A 24,435-nucleotide genomic window follows, 5' to 3' on the forward strand; every position below is an offset into this window, starting at 1 on the left:
CCTTTTTCAGTCTCTTTTAAATATTGGTAACTGTCTCGTTCTCACAACTTAGGAAGTTTATAACAGCACGTTGTTTCGACAAAGTTGAAGTGCAGCAGCCAACTTCACGGAGTGCTACAACGGCGCGACTTCCGGGAAACGGTGAGCTGAATTTGAATACAATCGGGGTGAATGTTTCTATGACCGTGAAGAACTAACAACGAAACCACACGGCTATCGAGTTTTTGTATGGTTTTTATATTTATGTTACCTTAAGTTCAGAGCTCAAATATCAACCCACAAAAGCCTTTAGATGGTACACTCAAAAAGTCTCGAGAAGCCTTCCGACAGTAATACGCTAAAGGAAAGTCGCAGTTCCGATTTTGTTTTTAGTGGGCGCACACGGAGTGCCTGAGTTCCATACCAACAACATTATAATTTTTAAACGATGGTCCATGTTCAACAAACATTTCCCTGAATCGCAAAATATACAAAGATGCAAAAGACTTAATTTTTAATTTTTCTTAAAAATTCAGACAATCTGGATTAAGAGTCTTCCATAAAAGATCGATAATTAAGAATGTATATTTGAAAAGAAAACTGGATGTTTGTGTACTATAAGTAATTAAATATGAACCCGTGCATTTCTCATTAAAAATGGCATTTAGATATGTATTAATCTGTATATATTTGACAAATTTTATATTTACATAATATAGGTAATCGAACAGAACGAAAAAAGTAATGCCCGAAACGAGACTCGGTTCAGCGATTACCAGTCTCGAATGCTACCGAATTTTTACCTCTTCATGTATTTTACGCGTAAAGGAAATGTTCGTAGAACATGCACTTTTTTTTAAACTTTTGCATCCGATGGGAATAAAACTCAGACCCACACGTGGTAGGCGAGCGCACTACCACAGTGCAATGCTGCTTGTCGAAAAAGGGACCTCCCTTTAGCGCAGTGGTGGCAGGAATTCCACTTATAAGCCACAGCTCTCAACCTGTCTAGCACGTTTCCCCCACCGCCACTCTACGCTGTCTGAGCGCGAGGAGGGGGAAGAGGCAGAAACTGCGAACGCCCCGAATTTGAATGGCAGTGCAGTCGCAATGCACACGACTTCGTTTTATGTTTCACATTTCTTAACAACATAGATAAAACGCAAACCAACTTTTCAGTATTATTTATTTTCGGTGCTATGAGCACATGGTATAACTTTTTCTTATGCAAACAGCCAGTATACAGACAGACGAAAACAATTTCCCAGAAAATAGTACAACGGGAGTTGGGTTCGTTATGAATACGAAGGTTGGGCAGCGAGTGATTTACTGTGAGCAGTTTGGTGACAGGGAGCCCGCCCGATCGGCCGTGCGGTCTATCGCACTGCTTTCCGCGCGAGAAGGCGTGCCTGTCCCCGGCACGAATCCGTCCGGCGGGTTAGTGTCGAGGTCCGGTGTGCCGGCCAGCCTGTGGATGGTTTTTAAGGCGGTTTTCCATCCGCATCGGCGAATGCGGACTGGTTCCTCCTATTCCGCCTCAGTTACACTATGTCGGCGATTGCTGCGCAAACACTTTCTCCACATACGCGTACACCATAATTATTCTACCACTCAAACGTTGGGGTTACACTCGTCTGGTGTGAGACGTTCCCTGGGGGCGGGGGTGTCCACTGGAGGCCGAAGCCGAACCCTCAATAACCCTGGGTTCGGTGTGGGGCGGCGGTGGGGTGAGTGGACTTCTGTAGCCTGTTGTGGGGTTGTAAACTACTGAGGGCTACGGCTGGGACGAAGCCTATCCGTCGTTTCTAGGTCCCCAGTTCCACACAATACAATACAATACAATTGGTGACATGGCTGTACTCATCAGAATCGACAGGAAACCAACACTGACAACGATAGTTCTGGTATAGGTGCCGAAGTCGCAAGCTGCAGATGAAAGAATAGAGAAAGTGTGCAAGCATATTGAACGCGTAATTCAGTTCGTAAAGGGAGATGAAAATCTAATACTCACGAGGGATTGGAATACGGTTCTCAGAGGAAGGAGTAGAAAAAAGGGTTACAGGAAAATATGGGCTTGGTACTAGGGATGAAAGATAAGAAAAAGACTAATTGACCTCTGCAATAAATTTCAGTTACTAATAACGGATACTCTTTTCAAAAATCATAGGACGAAGAGGTACACTTGGAAAAGGCAGAGATTTCGAAATCAGATACTGCAGTGTAAGTCGTACCAGAAGGAGATATAGACACAGATAACAATTTAGTAGTGATGAACAGTAGGTTGAAGTTTAGGGGATTAGGCAGGAAGAATCAATGCGCAAGGAATGAGAAGATATGGTTGAAGTTCTTTGAAGATAAAGATAATGCGTTATGGAATAGCTCAGTAGGTAGTTCAGCTGAAGAAAAATGGACGGCGCTAAAAAGGGCAATCACAGAAATTGGAGAAAAAAACATAGGTACAAATAAGGTAACAGCGAAGAAACCATGGGTAAAATAAGCAATACTACAGATGATCGATTAAAGAAGGAAACACAAAAATGTTCAGGGATAATCATCTTGTGATGTTGCAGTTCATCTTGTTATGTCCGTGCTTGCTACGAAATGGGAAGAGGAATTCCGCCTTACGCAAGACTTTTTTTTCTGTTTTGTTTCAGTATTTTTCAGCATTTTTTGTGCTATCTTCTGTGGGTTATTTTTTATTTTATAACTGTAAATTTGTTGTTAAATATTAATATGTAGGGAAACTTTTGGTACTTAATATTTTACAAATGTGAATGAATAATTGTTGTAAATATAATACATCATTTCTTCATAGTTCACAGTTGAGATATGTATTAACGACCTGATGCACCATGTGTTGTTTATAACATTATGTCAATGTTATATTTTAGCTTAATTGGCATAAAGAGTGGATGTATGTAAACAAATGCAATTATTGTCGGAAAGACTGACTCAGCACACTCGTATAGAAAAGTCAAAACAGCCTGAAATTAAGGTAGCATTAAGGATGCAACGGGAATGGAAAGAGTACGCTCAAGGCCTCTATGAGGGGAAAGATTTGTCTGATGTGATAGAAGAAGAAACAGGGGTCGATTTAGAAGTATAGTATTATAGTATTAGAATCACGGTTCAAGAGAACTTTGGAGGACTTAACATCAAATAAGGCAGAAGAGATAGATAACATTACATCAGAATTTCTAAGATAAATTGCGGGAAGTGGCAACAAAATGATTATTCACGTTGGTATGTTGAATGTGTAAATTTGGCGCAAAAAATCTGACTTTTGGAAAAAATATCATCGACACAGTTCCGGAGACTGCAAAATCCGACAGCTCACGAATCTAAGCTGCTGACCAGAATAAGACTGGAAAAGAAAATTAAGGGTGTATTAGATATAGTTTGGATTTAGGAAAGGTAAAGGCAGCAGAGAGGCAATTCTGACGTTGCAGTTTATAATCGGAGCGAGACTAAAGAAAAATCAAGACACGTTCATAGGATTTGTCGACCTGGAAAATGGTGCAAGATGGTCGAAACTCTCAGAAAATGGGGGTAAGCTGTGAGGGAAGACGGGTAATATACGATATGTACAAGAACCAGGAAGGAATAATAAGAGTGGGATTAAAAAGGGTGTAAGACAGGTATGTAGTCTTTCGTCCCTACTGTTCAATCTATGCATCGAAAAAGCAGTTATAGAAATAAAAGAAAGGTACAAGAGTAGAATTAAAATTCTAGGCGGAAGGACAGCAATAATGAGATACGCTGATGACATTGCTCTCCTCAGTGGAAGTGAAGAAGGACAGGATCTGCTGAATGGAATGAACAGTCTAATGAATACAGAATATGGATTGAGAGTAAATCGAAGAAAGACGATAGTAATGAGAAGTAGCAGAAATGGAGTCAGCGAGAAACTTAACATCAGGACTGATTGGTCATGATGTAAATGAAGTTAAGGAATTCTGCTATGTATGCAGTAAAATAACCGACGACGGTCGGAGCAAGGAGGAAATCTAAAGCATACTAGCACTGGCAAAAAGCGGATTCTTGGACAAGAGAGGTCTACTAGTATCAAACATAGGGTTACATTGAGGAAGAAATTCCTGAGAATGTACTATTGGAGCACAGCATTGTATGGTAGTGAAACATGGACTATGGCGCTACCGAAGAATGCTGAAAATTTGGTGGACTGATAGGGTAAGTAATTGGGAGGTTCTCAATGATGAAGTTCTCCGGAAAATCATCGAGAAAAGTAATGTATGTAAAATACTAACAAGAAGAAGGGACGGGATAGTTAAGACATCAGGGAATAACTTCCATACTACCGGAGTGAGCTGTAGAGGGTAAAAACTGTAGAGGTAAACAGAGATTATAATACATCCATAAAATAATTGAGGACATATATTGCAAGTGCTACTTTGAGACGATGAGGGGCCGAATCGCACAATAACCCTGGGTTCGGTGTGGAGCGACGGAGGGGTGAAGTGGACTGCGGTAGTCGTCGTGGGGTTGTGGACCACTGCGGCTGCGGCGGGGATGGAGCCTCTCCGTCGTTTCTAGGTCCCTGGTTAACATATGATACAATACAATACAACGAAGGGTAAACAACACTGACACCACGATTCTGTCGAACACAGAAAGTTCGCCGACCGAAAAATGCCGCACAGCAATGCTAAACGAAATATCGCGCTGTTCTTGGTTCTTCCGAGATGCTGCACGTGTGAAGTTTGGCACGCCGTGGCCGGCCCTGCTTTAGCCTATTAAAATTTTTGGGAAACATGAAACCTGTTTTTTTTCGAGCATTTTTGAGAGTTGTATCGAACAGCTTTGGAGGGTGATATTTGAATTATGAACTTCACGTACCATAAGTATAAAAAAAAATTATAAAAACACATCTGGCGTGAGATCTTGAATGACGTAGAACAAAAGATGGATTTAAAAATGTATATAGTGTGCGTTTCTTCTGGAGTGGTCTCGTAATGTGTAGAGAAGCGCAGTTTTTCCAAATAAACGGTAATGTCGCTGTTCGCTAAGGCCCCCTGACGCAAAATGTTTGCAGAGTTTGTGTAGCCGTGCTGTGGCTTGTAACGGCTGGACACGCATGTTGCAGGGGGCGCGGGTCCCGGGTCCTCCAGCAGCCGCTTCGTGACGGACTTCCTGCAGGACGGCACGCAGGTGGCGGCAGACGGAGCCGGCGGTCCCTACTTCGACTCCTCGGTGCCCGACAACCTGACCGGCCTCGTGGGGAGGACGGCCTACCTCAACTGCCGCGTCAAGAACCTCGGCAACCGCACCGTGAGTACCAGTTCCTCCTCACGTGTACCTGGCGCTGGTGTCTCGCGATTTGCGACAGCACAGTGCACTCGACGGCGAGACTCCTTGTATGTTTGGACTCGCCAAAAGTAAATAAAACATTCAGAAGCCAAGATCGCATGAATATTTATTTGTAACTCTTCAGGCTTTCCCGGCGAGATATTGACATGTGGAATAGTCGGGTCTACTGCCGGATGTTCGTGTCGCTCTGGCACAATATTTCAGCCACGTAACTCGTTGCCTTCTTCAGGTGCTACCTGAGACTGCAGTATTGGAGGATCTTCTCCAGTATTTATGCCCAGAGGGCGCTGGGCATGGGCGTACCCAGCGAGGGGCAGGCGGCGGGGGGGGGGGGGGGGGGGGGGGGGGCAGCTGCCCCCCTAGAGACATTCGCAGTTTTTTACTAGTTTACTGTTTTATTTAATAAGAAATGCTGCATCTTTTCTCGGATTGTACAAGTGCATTCTTGTATTTAAAATGTTTATCAAAAGCAGTTTTTCACTGGTTTACTGTTTTATTTAATAAGAAGTGCTGTATGTTGTCTCGAGTCCTTGTTTCCTGAGACTAGTATGACCTGCCCCCCCCCCCCCCCCCCCCTTTCCTAGTTCACATCCTGGGTACACCCTTGGCGCTGGGTGCTCTCTTTGCCGTCCGCGCCCGCCTGGCGCTGCTTGTAAGGTGTCTCTTCCCCAGTGCTCCCTCGAACGTCCGCGCCCGACTTGGTCGCGATCTGTGGCAGCTCTCTGAGGCCCTTACAAGCAGCGCCTGGCGGTCGCGGACGGCAAAGAGAGCACCCAGCGCCCTCTGGCCATAAATACTGAACAAGATCCTCCAATACGGCAGTCTCAGGTAGCACCTGAAGAAGGCAACGATGTACGTGGCCGAAATATTATGCCAGAGCGACACAAACATCCGGCAGTAGACCCGATTATTCCACATGTCAATATTTATTTATTTAAAGCAACCGGTTTCTACAGATCTTGCTGATAGTTTCAGGCCTTGAAATATCTTTTTGTTATGAAATGTGTTCGTTTTAAGTTGGACCTCTCGCCAAGTTAGTATCTGGATAAAAAACAGCACGTTATAAAAGGTTTGTCATGGCTAAAATATTTAAAAACATAAAACACGTTTTTAAATATTTAAGTTATGACAAACCTTTTATAATGTGCTGTCTTTTATCTGCATGACAACTAGGCTTGAGATCCAACTTAAAATGAACGTTTCATAACAAAAAGATTTTTTAGTATGTGAAGATGACAGCAAAGTTGTCGAAACCGGTTGTTTTAAATAAAGAAATATTTCTGCAACCTTAGCTTTTGAAAGTTTTCAGCAAGTAGGCCTAAAACAGAGAGCTCCCTCTGTCTTCTTCAAATGAGAAAATTCATGAAAATAAAACATCTGAGCAGAAGTATCCGAACATACACTTATGCTCATGAATTATGGATAATGCTGAGTCTGGAACCGCGCGACCGCTATTGTCGCAGGTTCGAATCCTGCCTCAGGCATGGATGTGTGTGATGTCCTTAGGTTAGTTAGGTTTAAGTAGTTCTACGTTCAAGGGTCTGATGAACTCAGAAGTTAAGTCCCATAGTGCTCAGAGCCATTTAAACCATTTGATAATGCTGATACTTGGTAAAGCAACGCACTGGTGAGCGGTTTGCGGGTTTAAATCACCTCGGGGTATGACCACGCGGTGCATTTGACCTGCGGTCGTCGCAGTGTGGCGCTGGCAGCAGTACACATATGCAGAGGTGTGTTGGTGCATGTCAGAGTACGGTGCAGCGAGTAAGTGTGCAGACATTGTCAGACGTGCTAATGGTGACTATGTGTTGAAAATGGCTCAAAGAACACATATTGAAAACGTTATGAGGGGTAGAATTCTAGGGCGCCTGGAGGCTGGTCAAGCACTGTAAGTCGTAGCGAGGGCCCTCAGTGTGCCACAAAATGTGATCTCAAGATTATGGCAACGATTCGAGCAGACAGGAGACGTGTCCAGGCGCTACAGTACGGGACGTCCACAGTGTACAACACCACAAGAAGACCGATATCTCACCACCAGTGCCCGCAGACGGCCACGGAGTGCTGCAGATACCCTTGTTTGGGACCTTACCGCAGCCACTGGAACAGCTATCTCCAGACACACAGTCTACAGACGACTGAACAGACATGGTTTATTCGCCCGGAGGCGAGGAGCAGTCCACTAACCCCTGGTCACAGGAGAGCCTGTAAAGCCTGGTGTCAAGAACACAGTACGTGGTCATTGGAACAGTGGTCCCAGGTAATGTTCACGGACGAGTCCAGGTGTAGTCTAAACAGCGATTCTCACCGGGTTTTCATCTGGCGCGAACCAGGAACCAGGTACTAACCCCTTAATGTCCTTGAAAGGGACCTGTATGGAGCTCGTGGTTTGATGGTGTGGGGTGGGATTATGATTAGTGCACATACACCCCTGCATGTCTTTGACAGAGGAACTGTAACAGGTCAGGTGTATCGGGACGTCATTTTGCACCTTTTCAGGGGTGCAGCGGGTCCTACCTTCCTCCTGATGGATGATAACGCACGGCCCCACCGAGCTGCCATCGTCGAGGAGTACCTTGAATTAGAAGATATCACGCGAATGGAGTGGCCTGCCTGTTCTCCAGACCTAAACCCCGTCGCGAACGTCTGGGATGCTCTCGGTCGACGTATCGCTGCACGTCTTCAAACCCCTAGGACACTTCAGAAGCTCCGACAGGCAGTGGTGCAAGAATGGGAGGCTATATCCCAGCAGCTGCTCGACCACCTGATCCAGAGTATGCCAACCCGTTGTGCGGCCTGTGTACGTGTGCATGGTGATCATATCCCATATTGATGTCGGGGTACATGCGTAGGAAGCAGTGGCGTTTTGTAGCACATGTGTTTCGGGACGGTTTTCTCAACTTATCACCAATACCGTCGACTTACAGATCTGTGTCCTGTGTGTTCCCTATGTGCCTATGCTATTAGCGCCAGTTTTGTGTAGTGCCGCGTTGTGTGGCACCACATTCTGCAATTATCCTTAATTTATGAGCATGAGCGTAGATTAGTGGACATTTATATAAGGTATGCCCCCTTCGCATTTGTGACGGCTTCAAATTTGCTGGGGCCAGTTTCTATGAGGTGTCTGAATGTCTGTGTCTCCTCAAAAGCCGAAAGCAGAGAAGGTAGTGATGCTGGACACTGGGGTCTGTAGCTAAGTCGACATTCTGACTCGTATCAAAGAAGTTGCGTGGTGTTCATGTCGGTACCCTGGCCAGGCCAATTCTTTCCAAGAAAGTTATTGCCCACAAATGCCTTACGGATACTGCTTTGTGACAGAGTGCATTGTTATCCTCATAGAATTACCAACTTCGAATTGTTCCTCCGCTTTATGTACTACACAATGCTGCTATGTTGATATATTTTCGCATTTAACTTCTTAATCACAATAAAGGGATCACTTTCTAATAATGAAAAACATCTCCCATAGCGTAACGCCACTTCCTATGTGCTTCACTCTCAGCACTATACATGTTGGCACATAACGTTCTCCACGCATTCCTCAAACCCAGATCATTCCATCGGATTGTCACAAGGTGTAGCGCGATTCATAACTCGTCTCCAGTCACCAGTTGTCCAGTGGCTTCGCTTTTAACGCCATCTCTAGCGTCGCCTTGCACTGAATCCAGTAACGGACAGCTTATGAGGAGCTGCTTGACCATTGTACCTCTTTCCTTTTACTCGCCACCTACAGTCTTTGTGCCAGCTGGAACGCTGGTAGCACTTTGGAATTCAAGACTGAGTCCTTCTGCTGTTTCCATGCAATTTTTTATAACCAGGTTCTGGAACACTCGAAGCTCGCTGTCCCTCAATATATGAGATCTATTGTGGTTTTGATTTAGCTGTGCTTGTTCCTTCACCTTTCCACTTCACAATCACAATACCAACAGTCGACTAGTGTAGCTTTAGAATGGTTGAAATGTCCCTGATGGATTTTTTATTCAGGTGACATCAAGTGACCGACTATCGTTCGAAGTCACTGAGTTCTCGTGACCGACATATTTGCTGTCTGATTCTCTGCTGGCAGCGCTATAAACCCAGTCTCCTTTCATACTGGCGGGTCCGGTTTTCCTGACATCTGGTGGTCACTTCTACATTATGCAGAGTGTCGGCCGCATTTTCTCTGATGTTTCAGCAGAAATCTGCAGTTTAGTTTCTGCATCGTGTAGCTGGAATCATCCCAAGCAAATACTGCTAATCAGTCTGTAATGCGATGCCCAGTGTCGGCGGAAAGCGTCAGTTTGTTCCGCGTTGAGAACAGAACGCTTTGTAAAGCGGAATTTTGTGTGCCCATTCGAGAGAGCGGTCCCAGATTAGTCTAGTGCAATATCTGTTTTATCATTATACTCCCCCCCCCCCCCCCCCCAATCTGCCCTTGGCTGTGGCGTCATCTTCGTGCCGACTTTTTAGTGCAGTGTTTCCAGTGATTGTTAAGTGCTGTGCGTCTTTTCCGAAGTGTTGCGAATGGACATCATACTGTCGCTGGGTCTGATTTTTTATATCTCTTGCGAACAGAAACCAGACCGTCGCCGTGTTTTTTAATCGCCTGTCTACTGTTTTACCTGTCTGCTTTCTGTGTATTTTATTAGCATCACCCACCCCTTTGTTTTATGTTTTAACTTTCCGAAATTTTCCGCAGTTTTACAATTTAAGTAATCATTTTATCGCCTGATTTTATTGTTTTCTTCTCTTCTTATGTTTTAAAAATTCTGTAGGCTGGAGAGCAGCGTACTAAACTGCTGTCAGCCCGCCCCCTTCGGAGGGAATCTAAATTCAATAAAGGAAAAAAAATATCGTTATGTATTAACAGGGACAGTAAAACTCGAAAAATAATCAGTACTCCAGCAACGACACCCACTGCCCTGGGCTATGCTGAGTCCCCCTTACAAGCATACAGCGCTACTTAGCTGCTGCTGGAGTATTTGTTATTCTTCGTGTTTTACTGTTTTACTATCGGACTAGACTTATCTGAATGAGCACTGTCGATTGGGGAAGTAAAATTTCACCTTAAAAATAATTTTGTTTGTAATGGGAAACAAACGGGAACTTTCTGTCGACAAGGAGCGTCGCATGAAAGCCGTGGCGAGCAGTAATTGTTTGGGCTGACTCCAGCTACACAGTGCATAAACTAAATTTCAGGTATCTGCAGAAACGTCAGAGAAAATGCGCATGTAGACTCTTAGGAGGGACATCTAGACGGGTCTGGATATTGTTGCTGAGATAGTGTATGGGGAAGGTCCACACAGTACACTTCTCTAATCTTTATTATGTCACGGAAGTAGGAATAACGCCATATACATCTTGCGCGTTTGCTATCTTTATATGATGCTTTCGTCCCTCTACATCCATGAGGGATAGTTGTAATTTTTGCTTATGAACACGAGAATCGAACTGTAACCATGAAACTTGATGATGGTTTTAGAGTTTCTGTACATATTAACTTGCAATGACGGATGAGGAGACAGAAACGTTGGATATACTAGGCTGTCTGGCTGCTGATCAACACACGTCCCACTTGAAAAATCAGCTCATCGTCATTCTGAAAATGCCTGCTACACTATTTTGCATGCAAGTGAGGAGGGAGACATCACTGAGTGCAGTAAAATTCAGAATGACTGTGAGCACTATGTGACTCAACTTCTGCGGGCATCAGTCCACTAGAACTTAGAACTACTTAAACCTAACTAACCTGAGGACATCACACACATCCATGCCCGAGGGAGGATTCGTACCTGCGACCGTAGCGGTCACGCGGTTCCAGACTGTAGCGCCTAGAACCGCTCGGCCACCTCGGCCGGCACTGAGTGCAGTATTAAGAGAATACGCGTGAAGGTGCTCAGTGCAGAATGAGCAGCCTCATGGAGACCTTCGTCTTCACAGCCTCCCGTAGCCTCAACAGGAAACGTTCGCAGTGTCCTCCTGTGCGGTTTGCCCTTTACGAGCATAATATGTAAACACCATGGCAAGGCAGTTCCAAAAAATACTCAGCATCAAGTTACTCGATGACCGTTTGCGTCTTCGCCTTTTGGGCGGTGATGGTTCCACTTGCTTCCATTGCTTGTTTTATTCTATACGTTGGTGTCACAATGATAGCACTCGTACATTGTGATTAAACGGCTAAAGAAATCTGCATGAGCCGTGCGGGATTAGCCGAGCAGCCTAAGGCGCTGCACTCATGAACTGTGCGGCTGGTCCCGGCGGAGGTTCGAGTCCTACCTCGGGCATGGGTGTGTGTGTGTGTGCATGTCCTTAGGATAATTTAGTTTAAGTAGTGTGTAAGCTTAGGGACTGATGACCTTAGCAGTTAAGTCCCATAAGATTTCACACATTTTTTTTTTTTTTTTTTTTGAAGTCTGCATGTCCTGACATAGCTAGAACATTCCCGCTCTGCCTCGAGCCGATCGCCTTTCTTCGGTTGCTGTGAACAGTCGCCAGACCCGGCGGGCAGCGAACTTCGTCGCGTTCAAAATATCGTGCAAGGAGTTGGAAACTTACCCGTGTCTGTTCATTCACTTTTTAGGGTTCCATACTTCAATCGCCAAAAACGGAAGCCTTATAAGATCACTTTGTTGTCCGTCTGTGAGAATGCTAAAAACACTTTTTCTGAGGAACGGGATGATGCATCAAGTTGACATATATGTCACATACTAAAGCCTATGATCTCTTGGCGCTGTAAAATATTGAGGCTTCTATGTCAGTGGGGCAAAAAAATACGGTGATTTACAGGGTGAAAAGATAAAAAACGTAAATTAGTTACAAACTACGGAGTTCACACACTTTATTCAACAACTAAACGTCACTACAGACATTCGGATTGAGGTTATGACTTGTTCCATCTACCTGGAATCACTGGCGATGATGTGCCGCAGACGAATAGCGGAATTCTGCATGAGCCGCTGAAGTGTCGGAATATCGATGATGTTGGTGACCTACTGAATGGCTATTTTCAACTCAACAATAGTTCTGGGGTTATAACTGTACACCTTGTCTTTAATGTAGCCCCAAAAAAAGGAGTCCCATGTGTTCAGATCCGGAGAATATGGCAGCCAATCGAGGCCCATGCCAGTGGCCTCTGGGTAACCAGAGCCAGAATGCGGTCCCTAAAGTGCTGCTCCAGGACATCACTCTCCTACTTAGATGGTGTCGAGCTCCCTCTTTCGTGAACCACATCTTCTTGAAATCAGCGTGACTTTGGATAATGGGGATGATATCATCTTCCAAGACCTTCACGTACTGTTCGATACACACAGTGCCATCAAGGAGTATCGCACTGACTATTCCGCGACTGGACATCGCACACCACACAGGTACCCGCTGAGGGTGAAAAGACTTCTAGATCACGAAATGCCGATTCTCAGTCCCTCAAATGCACCAGTTTTTCTTATTGACGAGACCACTATTGCTATTTCGGCATTAGGCCATTATCAAGTGCAGATGTTTTGGCTTTAAAGCATGTCAACTTTGTAGACGCTGACACATTTGTATGTCTTTGTCATTTGCTGTTATAGTTACGAATGTATATAACAGCAAATGACAACAGCATATACATGTGTCAGCGTGTATAAAGTTGACATGGCTTAAAGCGAAAACACCTGCACCTGAAATTGCAATAGTGGAAATAAAAAGTTGAAGTCACTGGCGTAAACATGCTGTCTTTCAAAAAATTATTCACTCACATTCAGTGATGTGTTTTTCAGTTTGCGCGGGAAAACAACAATTGAGGCTAGTGCAATAAACAATCAACACTTCATTTTTTGATTGCAGAGCAACGCCAGTAACATACCCCGTCTCAAAAAATTGGTTGAAGTGCTTCAATTCGATTAAATAGCTAATTAAAAATGATTACACATCATTTATTAGCTGTAGCGTTTTCCTAATAAGCGACAAAATGTTTTTCATTCATCATACTGTGAGGTTCATCAGCGAGAAAAAATTATGTGAATGCTTGAAATTATGTGCAAAGTATGTTGTAAATCTCTAAGAGCTCTGATAGGTGGGTGGTTCCCATCCCCCCAGTGATTCTTTCCAGACAGTAAGTGATATGCATGCCAAGTTTGGTTCGAATCGGTGCCGTGGCTTAAATGGAAATGTTAAACGTACAGGTAGGGTACGTACAATATATCTACATCCATTTTTATAATTTGTATAGATTATTCGTCATTTTTTTCTCTACTCATAAAATCCTGTGTTCTTTTGACTAAAGAATGCAGTTCAAGTTTGACGTAAACACAATAATAAGTGGCAAAGCCAATCTTACGAATACTATTTTCATCATAGTATGTCCCCTCACCGGGGAGAGCAGTGGTTTCTCGACGTTGACGGCTGAGCCGGTGTTGGTCGGCAGGTGTCGTGGGTGCGGCACCGCGACATCCACCTGCTGACGGTGGGCCGGTACACCTACACGAGCGACCAGCGCTTCGAGGCGCTGCACTCGCCGCACACCGAGGACTGGACGCTGCGCATCCGCTACGCGCAGCGCCGCGACTCGGGCGTCTACGAGTGCCAGATCAGCACCACGCCGCCCGTCGGCAGACTCGTCCAGCTGCGCGTCGTCGGTGAGTGCGCCCACACCCTGACACAAAACCTGGCCGCCGCAGAGACCAACTTTATGTTTTATTTAAGTAGACTTCCGTCGTAAGGAAAGTGTAGTATGTTGTAATCCATTTGTATTAGTACAGTGTACACTTTCATAGCTCTTTTCCATTACTTTAATGAACACAACAGTAAGCATAAAAAGCAAAATAATCATCCACAATATTTCTCTCACATTATTTAAAAGAGTCTGGCTTTTCTCGCATATTTAATGGAAGGCCGCTTCACTTGCTGTATACGGACACCTGCCTGAAAATGACTTACAAGTTCGTGACACCCTCCATCGGCAGTGCTGGAATTCAATATGGTGTTGGCCCACCCTTAGGATTGATGACAGCTTCCACTCTCGCAGGCATACGTTCAATTAGGTGCTGGAAGGTTTCTTCGGGAATTGCAGCCCATTCTTTACGGAGTGGTGCACTGAGGAGAGGTATCGATGTCAGTCGGTGAGGCCTGGCACAAAGTCCATGTTCCAAAACATCGCAAATGTGTCCTATAGGATTCAGGTCTAGACTCTGTGCAGGTCAGGGATATTATTGTCGTGTAACCACTTCGCCGCAGGCCGGTGTTGAAAGATGCAGTCGCCAACCCCGAATTACTCTTCAACAGTGGGAAGCAAGAAGGTGCTTACAACATTAATTTAGGCGTGTGCTGTAGTAGTGCCAGGCAAAACAACAAGAGGTGCAAACCCCCTCCATGAAAAACACGACCACATCATAACACCACAGCCTCGGAATTTTACTGTTGGCACTACACACGCTGGTAGATGACGTTCATCGGGCATTCGCCATACCCACAACCTGCCATCGGATCGCCACATTGTGTACCGTGAATCGTCACTCCACACAACATTTTTCCATTGTTCAGTCGTCCAATGTTTACGCTCTGTCACGATATCTAATGACTTCTGAGGTCGCTGATGCGGAATGCATGGCAGTAGTTGGAGGCACAATGCATCTAATATGAAAAACGTAAGTTTTTGGGGGTGTCCGGATACTTTTGATCACATAGTGTATATGACCTTGCTTTCGCATAGAGGTTAATTTCAGGTGGATCTGTAGCCATTCATAATTGAACCTACTGTAGATGAGCAACAGCTCTCTAAAAATGGATAAATTGATAAATGCTGAACTAGTTCAACTAGTTTACCAATTCACACCCATAGAAATCTACCAGTTCTAGTTGACATCAAGCCGGATTTGAACTGCATTTTCGTCTAGAAGTGTTTTACTGACAATTGTTCAATGAAGAGTGGAGGAGGTAAATTTTTGAGAACACGAGAGTAAAGCATTAAGTGTATGAGGGTTGAATTCTCAAACAAGCACTTTTTTTTAAAACAGCAGGAACATGTAGTGCTGACTTGCTGGTTATTTTTACTACATCGTGACCGGAAGGTGTGTCAGTTGATGGCAACAAACGACAGCTTCGATGGACACCTCTGTTAGAAATAGTACAGAACAGCCTTTTTATGACACCAGATGCAAAAGATATGTTTGTATTGCCCTCTGCTCGAGGCGATATCCTTCATTAGTGTTCAGAAATGAATTTCTTGCTGCAAGATTAACAATATCGTTTAGGAAAGCTAAATGAAAGAATTGATGACGTTTAAGCAAACATGCAACGATAGTCATCCCTTTGATTTTTTTTTTTTATTAGAGCATGGAATACTCTCACACCCGACTTCTGAGCCTTACTTAAACAAATGTCACACGAAGGTTAAATAGTCACAGTTCAACACATCTATCAGTTATAGAGACTTCCTGGATGTGCATAATCATTCATGCCAGCATGATCTTTGATGAAGAAACAAAACAATTTTCTGACGTGATTTGTCCAATAGTACTGGCTCAACACACGATACAAATGTTTCGGGCTGCCTGCGCTCTCTTTTATAATAGTTAAGCAATGTTAAAAAATACAGGCATATAGAATCGAATAGCCTATCTGCAACCGAATACTAGAACTTCAAATAAGAAAATAACAATTGATAAATACGAGCATAGTAATCTAAGTATGTTTTATTACTGCACGTTCCCCATTCCGTTTATTAAAATGACTAGTCTTTCACCCGTGGCTTCTCCTCTAGGTATATTGAATATGGCTCCCACTCCCCACTGTAATCCTTCTCCTCCCCCTCTCTCTGTCAAGCTCGTCTTCTCCCTCTCTCTATCCATTCCCTCCCTCCCCTCTCTCTTTCCATCTCATCCTCTGCCTTCTCTTCCATCTCCTCCCCCCTCTTTCCATCCATCTGCTATTCACCACATTTTCATCCCATTCCTCACCCCAGTGCAGTGTGCTTATTACCCCTAAAGTAATTCATTACAGAAAATAAGCGGTATGTGTAAGTTTGTTTGAACTAGACCCATTGGTTTGGAGGGAGATGTGAAATATGCATGCTCTCTTGATATACATTTACAGACGAAAATGCAACTACAGTAATAAATGATTTCCAATGTGATAGCAATAACATGCCCAAGGTGCGACTTGCAATTAGTCTCTGCAACAGCCACCCAGCAGTCATGTTGTGTGCCAAAGACTACATACTCTTCCACGTCCCATGTGATTATGTCAGTATAAATTCTTCACAATAAAGGATGGCAGCCAAAAACAGTTGCAGGATAGAATTTTTTTTTATTAATAAAAAAAATAATAAAAAATTCTATCCTGCAACTGTTTTTGGCTGCCATCCTTTATTGTGAAGAATTTTAACAGTTGCTGCTGCAGCCATGTTTAAAATCTTGAGTCAGTATAAATGCTTCAAATGGTACTGGAGTCACGATAACATCGGAACAAAACTATCGGTACCACAACATTGGATGATTTTGATTGCTTTTTAAAACTCGTTAAGCTCTCTTTAAACATAAAAAATTTTTGTATAATAAGGGTCGACATTTGAACATTTTGATATTTTTAGACGAATCTTCATTTATATAAAATCAAACAGAAACGTAAAGCAGTAAAGGACAAGCATTCCATATAAGCCATCCGAAAAAATTAGACACGTGGAAAGACGACGATGATTTTGATCGGACGACAGCAAATGCTACCTGGAGGTAGTAGATGCACTGATCATGGTTTCAGCGTCTTCCGCCAACAGCTAGCATAGTGGCATAGCTACCAGAGCGCCATCTTTAATAGGGAATGCTCACCGCCCGAAGGCTCAGTGTGGCGCAAACGTGTGAAGCAAGCAGGCAACCGTGCCACGGACATGCACTCACTCTTCCTACAGCCAAATGAGCAGGTTTGAAAGAGGTCAGATTGTGGCAGACTGGTCCTTTCGCAGAACTGCCACAGAACTTGGACGAGCAGCATCAGTCGTGTAACGATGCTGGTATCGGTGGTCGCGCGAACATCCTCAGTCGTGTCAATGAGGTTCTGGACATCCACACAAGACACACACCCGCCAGCATCGTCGTAATGCAAGGGCAGCAGTGGCAGGCCGTACAGCTGCCACAGCAGAGATAAGAGTGCTTGTGGGCCCAGACGTGTTGACCTGAGCTGCTGTGAACCGGTTATTAGCAATGAGACTACCGTTACGCACACTTCTAGCCCTTCTTCCACTCACGCCACAGCCTCGACTGGTGCCGTCAGAGGATCACCTGCAAAGTGGCCTTGGGCTTCAGCGATGGAAGCAGATTCTGCCTGTATGTAAGTGATAGTCCTTTGCACTTACGATATAGACCTGGTGGGCGCTGTCTCGCAGAGTGCATCGTTCGTCCAATACACACTGGTCCCGTCCCAGGCACTATCGGCTCAGGTATAATAAGCTACGACTCTTGTCCACTTTTGGCGTTTCTGGAGGGGGCGCTGACCAGCGCTCGGTATGTGCAAGATGTTTTTAGACCCGTTCCTTTGCCGTTCTCGCAACAGAAAGGTCATGTGTTGTTACAACAGGATAATGCTTGCCCACACACCGCCCGTGAAACTCAAAGTGCTCTGCAAAAACTTACAACTCCCAAGGCCAGCGTTATGAGGCAATTGACGGGCGTCCGCAAGAGACACTAGTGTGTACGAAACCAAACCTTAGAAACAAAGACATTACCAACACACCCAGACTATTTCGACATAGCCAGCTTCTGGATCTTTATGTAATATTAACACGCAGGGTATGCATATTTTTAACGTAATGAAAATAGAAAAAATATATAAGAAAATATAGATTATTACGAAAATACGTTATTAAATATTTAAAGTAGAACGATAATTTCAATTGAAATGAACTTTTGAACTACATCATGTACTTCTCTGAATTCACTGCAGTCATGGAATGTTGCCGACCATCGCAGGACGCTGATGGTCTCTTAAGAGAAGAATTTGAAGCGTTTTTCTGCTAGGGAATAGGGAAAAAATAGGAAGGGCTGGATCCCTTTTGTTATCACTCATTTTATTTAACAATCATGTCAACAAATTCCTTTAGAACAACAATATCTTAATCCTGATTACTTTAGGTAATAAGAATAGTAAGTCACAAGAATTTAGTGAATCTGCTACCAATGTGTCTTTATGAAACAATGTCTGTCTCATATGTAAGACAATTTTAAAACCACTGACAACTATGCTCCTGACGGCTTAAATTAAGACACACAATATTTCTGACTAGTCTTCGGACACTGAGAACTGATGTTCTCAGAAGCATTTACGTAAATAACAACAACCTGCCAGAGATGCACCCAATAAATAGCAGGATGAAGTTAATACAATGGCACTCGTTTCACACTCAAGAGTCAATCTATATCACTAAGGCTTACTAAGGTTTCAAACTTCGGCTGCCTGCCGCGGTGGCCGAGCGGTTCTAGGCGCTTGAGTCCAGAACCGCGCGACTGCTACGGTCGCAGGTTCGAATTCTGCCTCGGTCATGGATGTGTGTGATGTCCTTAGGTTAGTTAGGTTTAAGTAGTTCTAAGTTCTAGGAGACTGATGACCTCAGAAGTTAAGTCCCATAATGCTCAGAGCCATTTGAACAATTTTGAAACTTCGACTCCATGGCCTAGTAACACAGTTAGTCAGCGCGAGATGTTACTAAGAGTAGTACAGCAACAACCTTTCACAATTGCATGTTGCTCTTGAGACAAGGTTTAATAAATATAATAAATACTCAAGCTAATATAAGTGGGGCCAGAATTAATTAGCGAGGAAGGTAGAACGAAAACTTAACTTGGAGAAGCCAAAGCGAAAGGCGGAAGGAGGCCGTTCGTAGAATACCCACTTCTCGAGCTTCGACCCAGAGTCCCCTCCGCTACCCAGTATTTCACAGCCCCCGTACCCATAGGTGAAAAGGTAGCGCTTACTCCAAAACACCAGCCATTCAGCTGTAACATTTAACAAGAGCACAGAACAGGTCCGCAGGGACAATGTAAACAACCACCAAAAGATAGTAAATAACAGGTTACATTATTCACTAATAAAATGGCACACTGCCTTTAACCCACTACGAATCAACTACACACGCAAGGTACAACCACCAGCGCAAAATTTATGAATTACCTTAAGGACAATTGCCTGCTATTAAGATATTAAAAAAACTTACAATTGCTAGCAAGGCCAGCGGGCACTCCACTCTTTGTCACAATTAAATTACTTGAACTCTTATACCCCACTGTTCAGTGAAAAGTGTAACGAGTACAATTCTGAAAATTTCATTATAAGCTTTACGGGGACTAACTGCGCTAAGGCTAGGAAACCATCGAATGCAGTATATTTGATAAACAGATTACGGCCTTGCAGCTGATCACGCATCACATCAAACAACAATTTCCCACGAGCTGGAAGAGGCACGCTCGTTCATTATATTATTTAACACCTGCCTTAAACACCATGAACTCTTCATAGGCACACCTTTACTTCCATGGTAACACCCATGCGCTTACAGTTACCAGAAGTGAGGCAGCAGCCCACAACACCTTCACACTCGTGCCCTAAGTACAATCTCACTTAACCTTTGGCTAGACATCAGATATGACTTGCGACGGGTACATCAGGCGGCAATAAGACAGCGGACGACCCTAGACAGCCGTGGCCGGAACTAGCAACACAGAACCCAAGGCAGCAACAAGTCAGGAAAGGCTCTCCACCAAGCTGCCCCATACACGTGGTCGGTCCCCGCTCCACTACAAGCGCACTCCGGCCTCGGGTAACGTCTAACGCCAAATGTTCACGTCCTTGGCGAGAGCCTCCAGTTAACTCCTCCGGCAAAGATAAGGCAGCCAAGACTCAGTACACGCCACAAGCAAAGATAGGAGAGCGAAGGCCAGATACTTGCAAATACGCTGGCGCGCGAGCAAACCGTCACGGCTCAGAAATATCCCTGGAGAGATGTTTTCTGGAGCGTCTTGTCCTCCCCCAGTGAGGGTACTGAAGATAGTAACAAACTGGATTTATTGCCTAAACAGCGTCAAAATCATTCACTACCCTCTGCCCAGTATCACCTCTAATGTCACTCAGCCTGTCAGTTTCTACAAAGGCAATCCGAATGTTTCCAAGTCTTTAATGTTGCTGAGAAGGAAGACGAAGCTGCTATTGATGTACACAAGAGCATTTTAGATCTCAGGCTCAGTGAAAACATTTCCTATCTGTCGTACTAAAACTGAAGAGGCTCTAGGGAACGAAGCAGTGATATATTTCACGGTTTGAAAATGTTCATTATAAAAGCCGCCAGCTTTCCACACCTCGTTATAACGCACTTAGGCGGTAACGCTAGGTTTGACAGGGCAAATGGAGTAAACGATGCTTGAATACGCTTAGGACAATTGGCGCCTTCAGCGTGTATACTGCAGGAACCGAATACATAATAGGAATTTATTCTTCTCGAATTACCTCAGACCACAGGACTTTAAGACAGTCATTCGCAAAAACATTTACTGTTGAATGACTTCTGAGTTCCAGCACTTTGCGGAAACCAACAATGCCTTTGAGGGTTCTTCTCCGTCGAGCTTCTCGCCAGTGGGATTGCCCATGGAACGTCCACATACTTCCGTTACTTCGTTGACGGTTTTACGGATGTGTTGGTTACAAGGCTGGTTTATGGTCCAAGCAAGACAAACAGAGATTGGGACCAGAGGCACACCAAATGCAAAATGTATACACATTGTGTATCATAATTAGCAGCGAAAACTAACACGCGTGAAAAATACGACAATCGATTCACAAATGACCAGTTTGCAAGATATCTGCGAATGTGCGATTACGGGCTGCCATTGACCTCAGTATCTTATTTTGTCCTAAGTGGAATTAGAGCTCGGTTGGAGGCAAGTATATACTTTTGTACTGACTAGGACAATATTTCACAAAGACGCCAGTGGTAGTTCGTGACCGTGCAAATATGTCGCAAACTGTTGGTTTGCAGGTTTACTGGAATATGTTTGATTTTGCTCTCTTTTACTTCCCTTGTGTCAGTGTGTAAACTAGCAGGTTAATATTCCCTCTAGATTCTTCTGCGCAAGATGCAGGGCATGGTTGACAACCCAATAGGCAGTAGGTGTTCTGTGGTCTGTGGTTCTCCACAGTCACAGTTGGTGGTATGCACAGGGAAGTAAGACTTCTAGAGGTTACTCCTGAATTTTCCAACTCCAGAACGAAGATGGTTGAGTGGCCTCCACACGATCCAGTGCTGCTGATGTCTAGGTGGCAGGGTTTCCGAAGAGAGAAGCCAGGTAGAATTACTCTCAAGTCGAAGGTCTACAACTGCTTACTTGTTGTACCTGCTGTTGTTTGAAAGACTCAAGTGGTACTGAGAAAATTTCTTCTGGACCTCAACCTTGGGGATGCTAGAACGTGCCCATGTAGTGGATGGTTTTCCTGATGAGCCTGATTTGTTCTCTCTGCGTTGGCAGCTACTCTTTAGAAATGGCGCCGTGAGGTGAGAATCGTAGGATAGTCCTTAACCGCTTCTTACCGAAAAGTATTTAAGGACTTCCTACGATTTTCACCGTTACAAAGCCACTTCTAAACGAAATCACGACTACGTGTATCGACTGCAGCGAGAGGGACATCTTCACAAGACGCGAGGTGAGTTCAGATGGTTCAAATGGCTCTGAGCACTATGGGACTTTACATCTGAGGTCATCAGTCCCCTAGAACTGAGAACTACTTAAACTTAACTAACCTAAGGACATCACACACATCCATGCCCGAGGCAGGATTCGAACCTGCAACCATAGCAGTCGCGCGGTTCCGGACTGAAGCGCCTAGAACCGCTCGGCCACCGCGGCCGGCTCCCGAGGTGAGTGTTCTGCAGAGAAATACTCCGTGATGGACCTGGGGTAGTTCATCTCCAACGACGTCCCCTGGCGTGCACGCTAATTTCTCACAACTAGGTAGCGTGGCACGTTACTCTAACGAGTGGTAGATGGAGTATCGTTCGTAAACTGTTTTGTGACTATGACGCAACAAGCTGTAAACCGGTTCGAAATAAACAAATTGAAACCAGGTTGGTAGGTACTCAGAGAGCGCACAGGATAAGGTTATGGTTGTGGAGCGGGCCGTAAACAGTTTCTGTGAGTTGTGCAATCAAACACACAACTTTATTTTTCTAAGAACCACTCAGTTACACATTGATTTAAAAGCCTACAATTAGACAATACGACTGAAGGCCTAGTTAAAGAACTTGAGATGCTTTCTGGACTGAAGGCCCAAAACCACACCAAAGACAAGAACGGCTGAAGGCCTGGCTTAGAAATCAAAAGTAATTAAAAATAGAGAGTAAAAACTTTTTTCCTTGAAAAAATTATGCAGTTGAAAACAATTAGTGGCTGAAGGCCTACGCTACACGTCTGAAGGACAACTACAATGAAAACACATTAATAAACAACTTTTACAACCAAAAAATTCCTTTTAAACTTAACAATGGCCGAAAGGCTAATTAAATATATCAACTTATTGCATGGCTGAAGGCCACAAACAAATTTGAAACAATGCCTGAGGGCCTGAACAACATGTCAGACAAACAATTTAAAATAAATCCATTCCTTCTGATAAAAAGAAATTCCTTTAAAGAATACACAAGGCTGAAGGCCTTATTAAAAGGGGTTCACGTAAATCCTCGGCTGAAGGCCACACATAACACATCGAAAAACTAACAAACAATTTCAAATAGAACCAATTTTAAAAAAAATTTTTTCTTTCTTAAAATAAAATCAGAATGACGATGTGTGTGAAATCTTATTGGACTTAACTGCTATGGTCATCAGACCCTACGCTTGCACACTACTTAACCTAAATTATCCTAAGAACAAACACACACACCCATGCCTGAGGGAGGGCTCGAAACTCCACCGGGATCAGCCGCACAGTCCATGACTGCAGCGCCGTAGACCGCTCGGCTAATCCCGCGTGGCAAAATAAAATCAATCTTCAAAATTTTAATTTAACACAGCTGAAGGCCTTTATGTAAAATTTAAAAAGAACTGAATTAATACACAGCTGAAGGCCTCACACAATACTTCAAACTAAAATGAAAATCACAATCTAAATTCTAAAAAAAAAAAAAAAAAAAAAAAAAAAAAACACAACAAGTGGTGCTCAGAAGTGTTCCACTGGTCGGCTTGAGTAGGTAGCTCAAACATAAGGTGAGGTGAGACAGGCAGCCAAGAGTTGAAGTTAAATAATCGGATGGCAACCCAAACTAGAGACAGCCCAAGAACCAACAATTTAACCAAAATCCGACCAACAGCACAACGATCGAAAATATCGGCTGAGGACGAAGATACGAATAGCACTACGTCTTCAGAAATTGGCGTTTAAAAACAGCCAAGGGAACAATAACCACTCTAAGCAAAGATAAATCAAAGAATTTAAAACGCTGTCGAACTACACGCCGTGCTCGACAGCATCAACACGATGAGGAAAGGCACACTGCCGGAAAAGTATGCTAACAACCAAGGCAGGTTATTGGGGCATTAACGGCTACAGGGCAGAAAATACCGCTGGTGCACTTCACTGGTAAGTAACAGTGAATTTAATAATTAATCGCAATATAGGAAGATTGCTGCAAGATTTTACCGACTCCAACACATCATATGTTGCTGCTAGCCCGAATGGCACAGGGAGCAACAACCTGCAAATGGACGAAGAGATGTCACAATAGTCGAGGCTTCTTAACAGGTTAACTGATCGCTCAACTTCAGCCTCCAGGTTCAGTGAGCAACGAACGTTGTTGTTCTCGCAGCTAGCGCCTCACGATCCGACAGTGCGTGCATGCCGCCAGTGGTCCCGGCCTGACCTCACGCCATGGAGACTTCTTCACTGCTTCGTCCCAACCGAATGACTGCCTGCAGCACGCAGACGGCATTAAAATATCTGCTCAATCAAAACCACACAAGCTACACACGGTTCCACAAAAACACTGCCACAAACAACTCGAACAATACTAAAACCACTGACTGTGGAACAGCAAGGACGAATCACAAGTCGACACACACGAAGAACCCGGAAGCGGTTGGCGACCAAATACATGTCCTCCGATGAGACGACCGACCGAACTACCAACCAAGGTCGTCCCCACCC

At 44.1% G+C, this 24,435-nt stretch overlaps 1 protein-coding gene across 1 annotated transcript in view; it reads left to right on the forward strand.

The window, feature by feature from the left end:
• Positions 1-24,435, forward strand: part of LOC126412964 (zwei Ig domain protein zig-8-like) — a 361,088-nt gene that overhangs the window by 280,531 nt on the left and 56,122 nt on the right. Inside the window, exons 2-3 of the mRNA XM_050082856.1 lie at positions 5,084-5,268; positions 13,688-13,898. Of these exons, the coding sequence (XP_049938813.1) occupies positions 5,084-5,268; positions 13,688-13,898 (396 nt within the window). The remainder of the gene's footprint in view (positions 1-5,083; positions 5,269-13,687; positions 13,899-24,435) is intronic.

This window comes from Schistocerca serialis, chromosome 7 (assembly GCF_023864345.2).
Source record: "Schistocerca serialis cubense isolate TAMUIC-IGC-003099 chromosome 7, iqSchSeri2.2, whole genome shotgun sequence".
Taxonomy (NCBI): Eukaryota; Metazoa; Arthropoda; class Insecta; order Orthoptera; family Acrididae; genus Schistocerca; species Schistocerca serialis.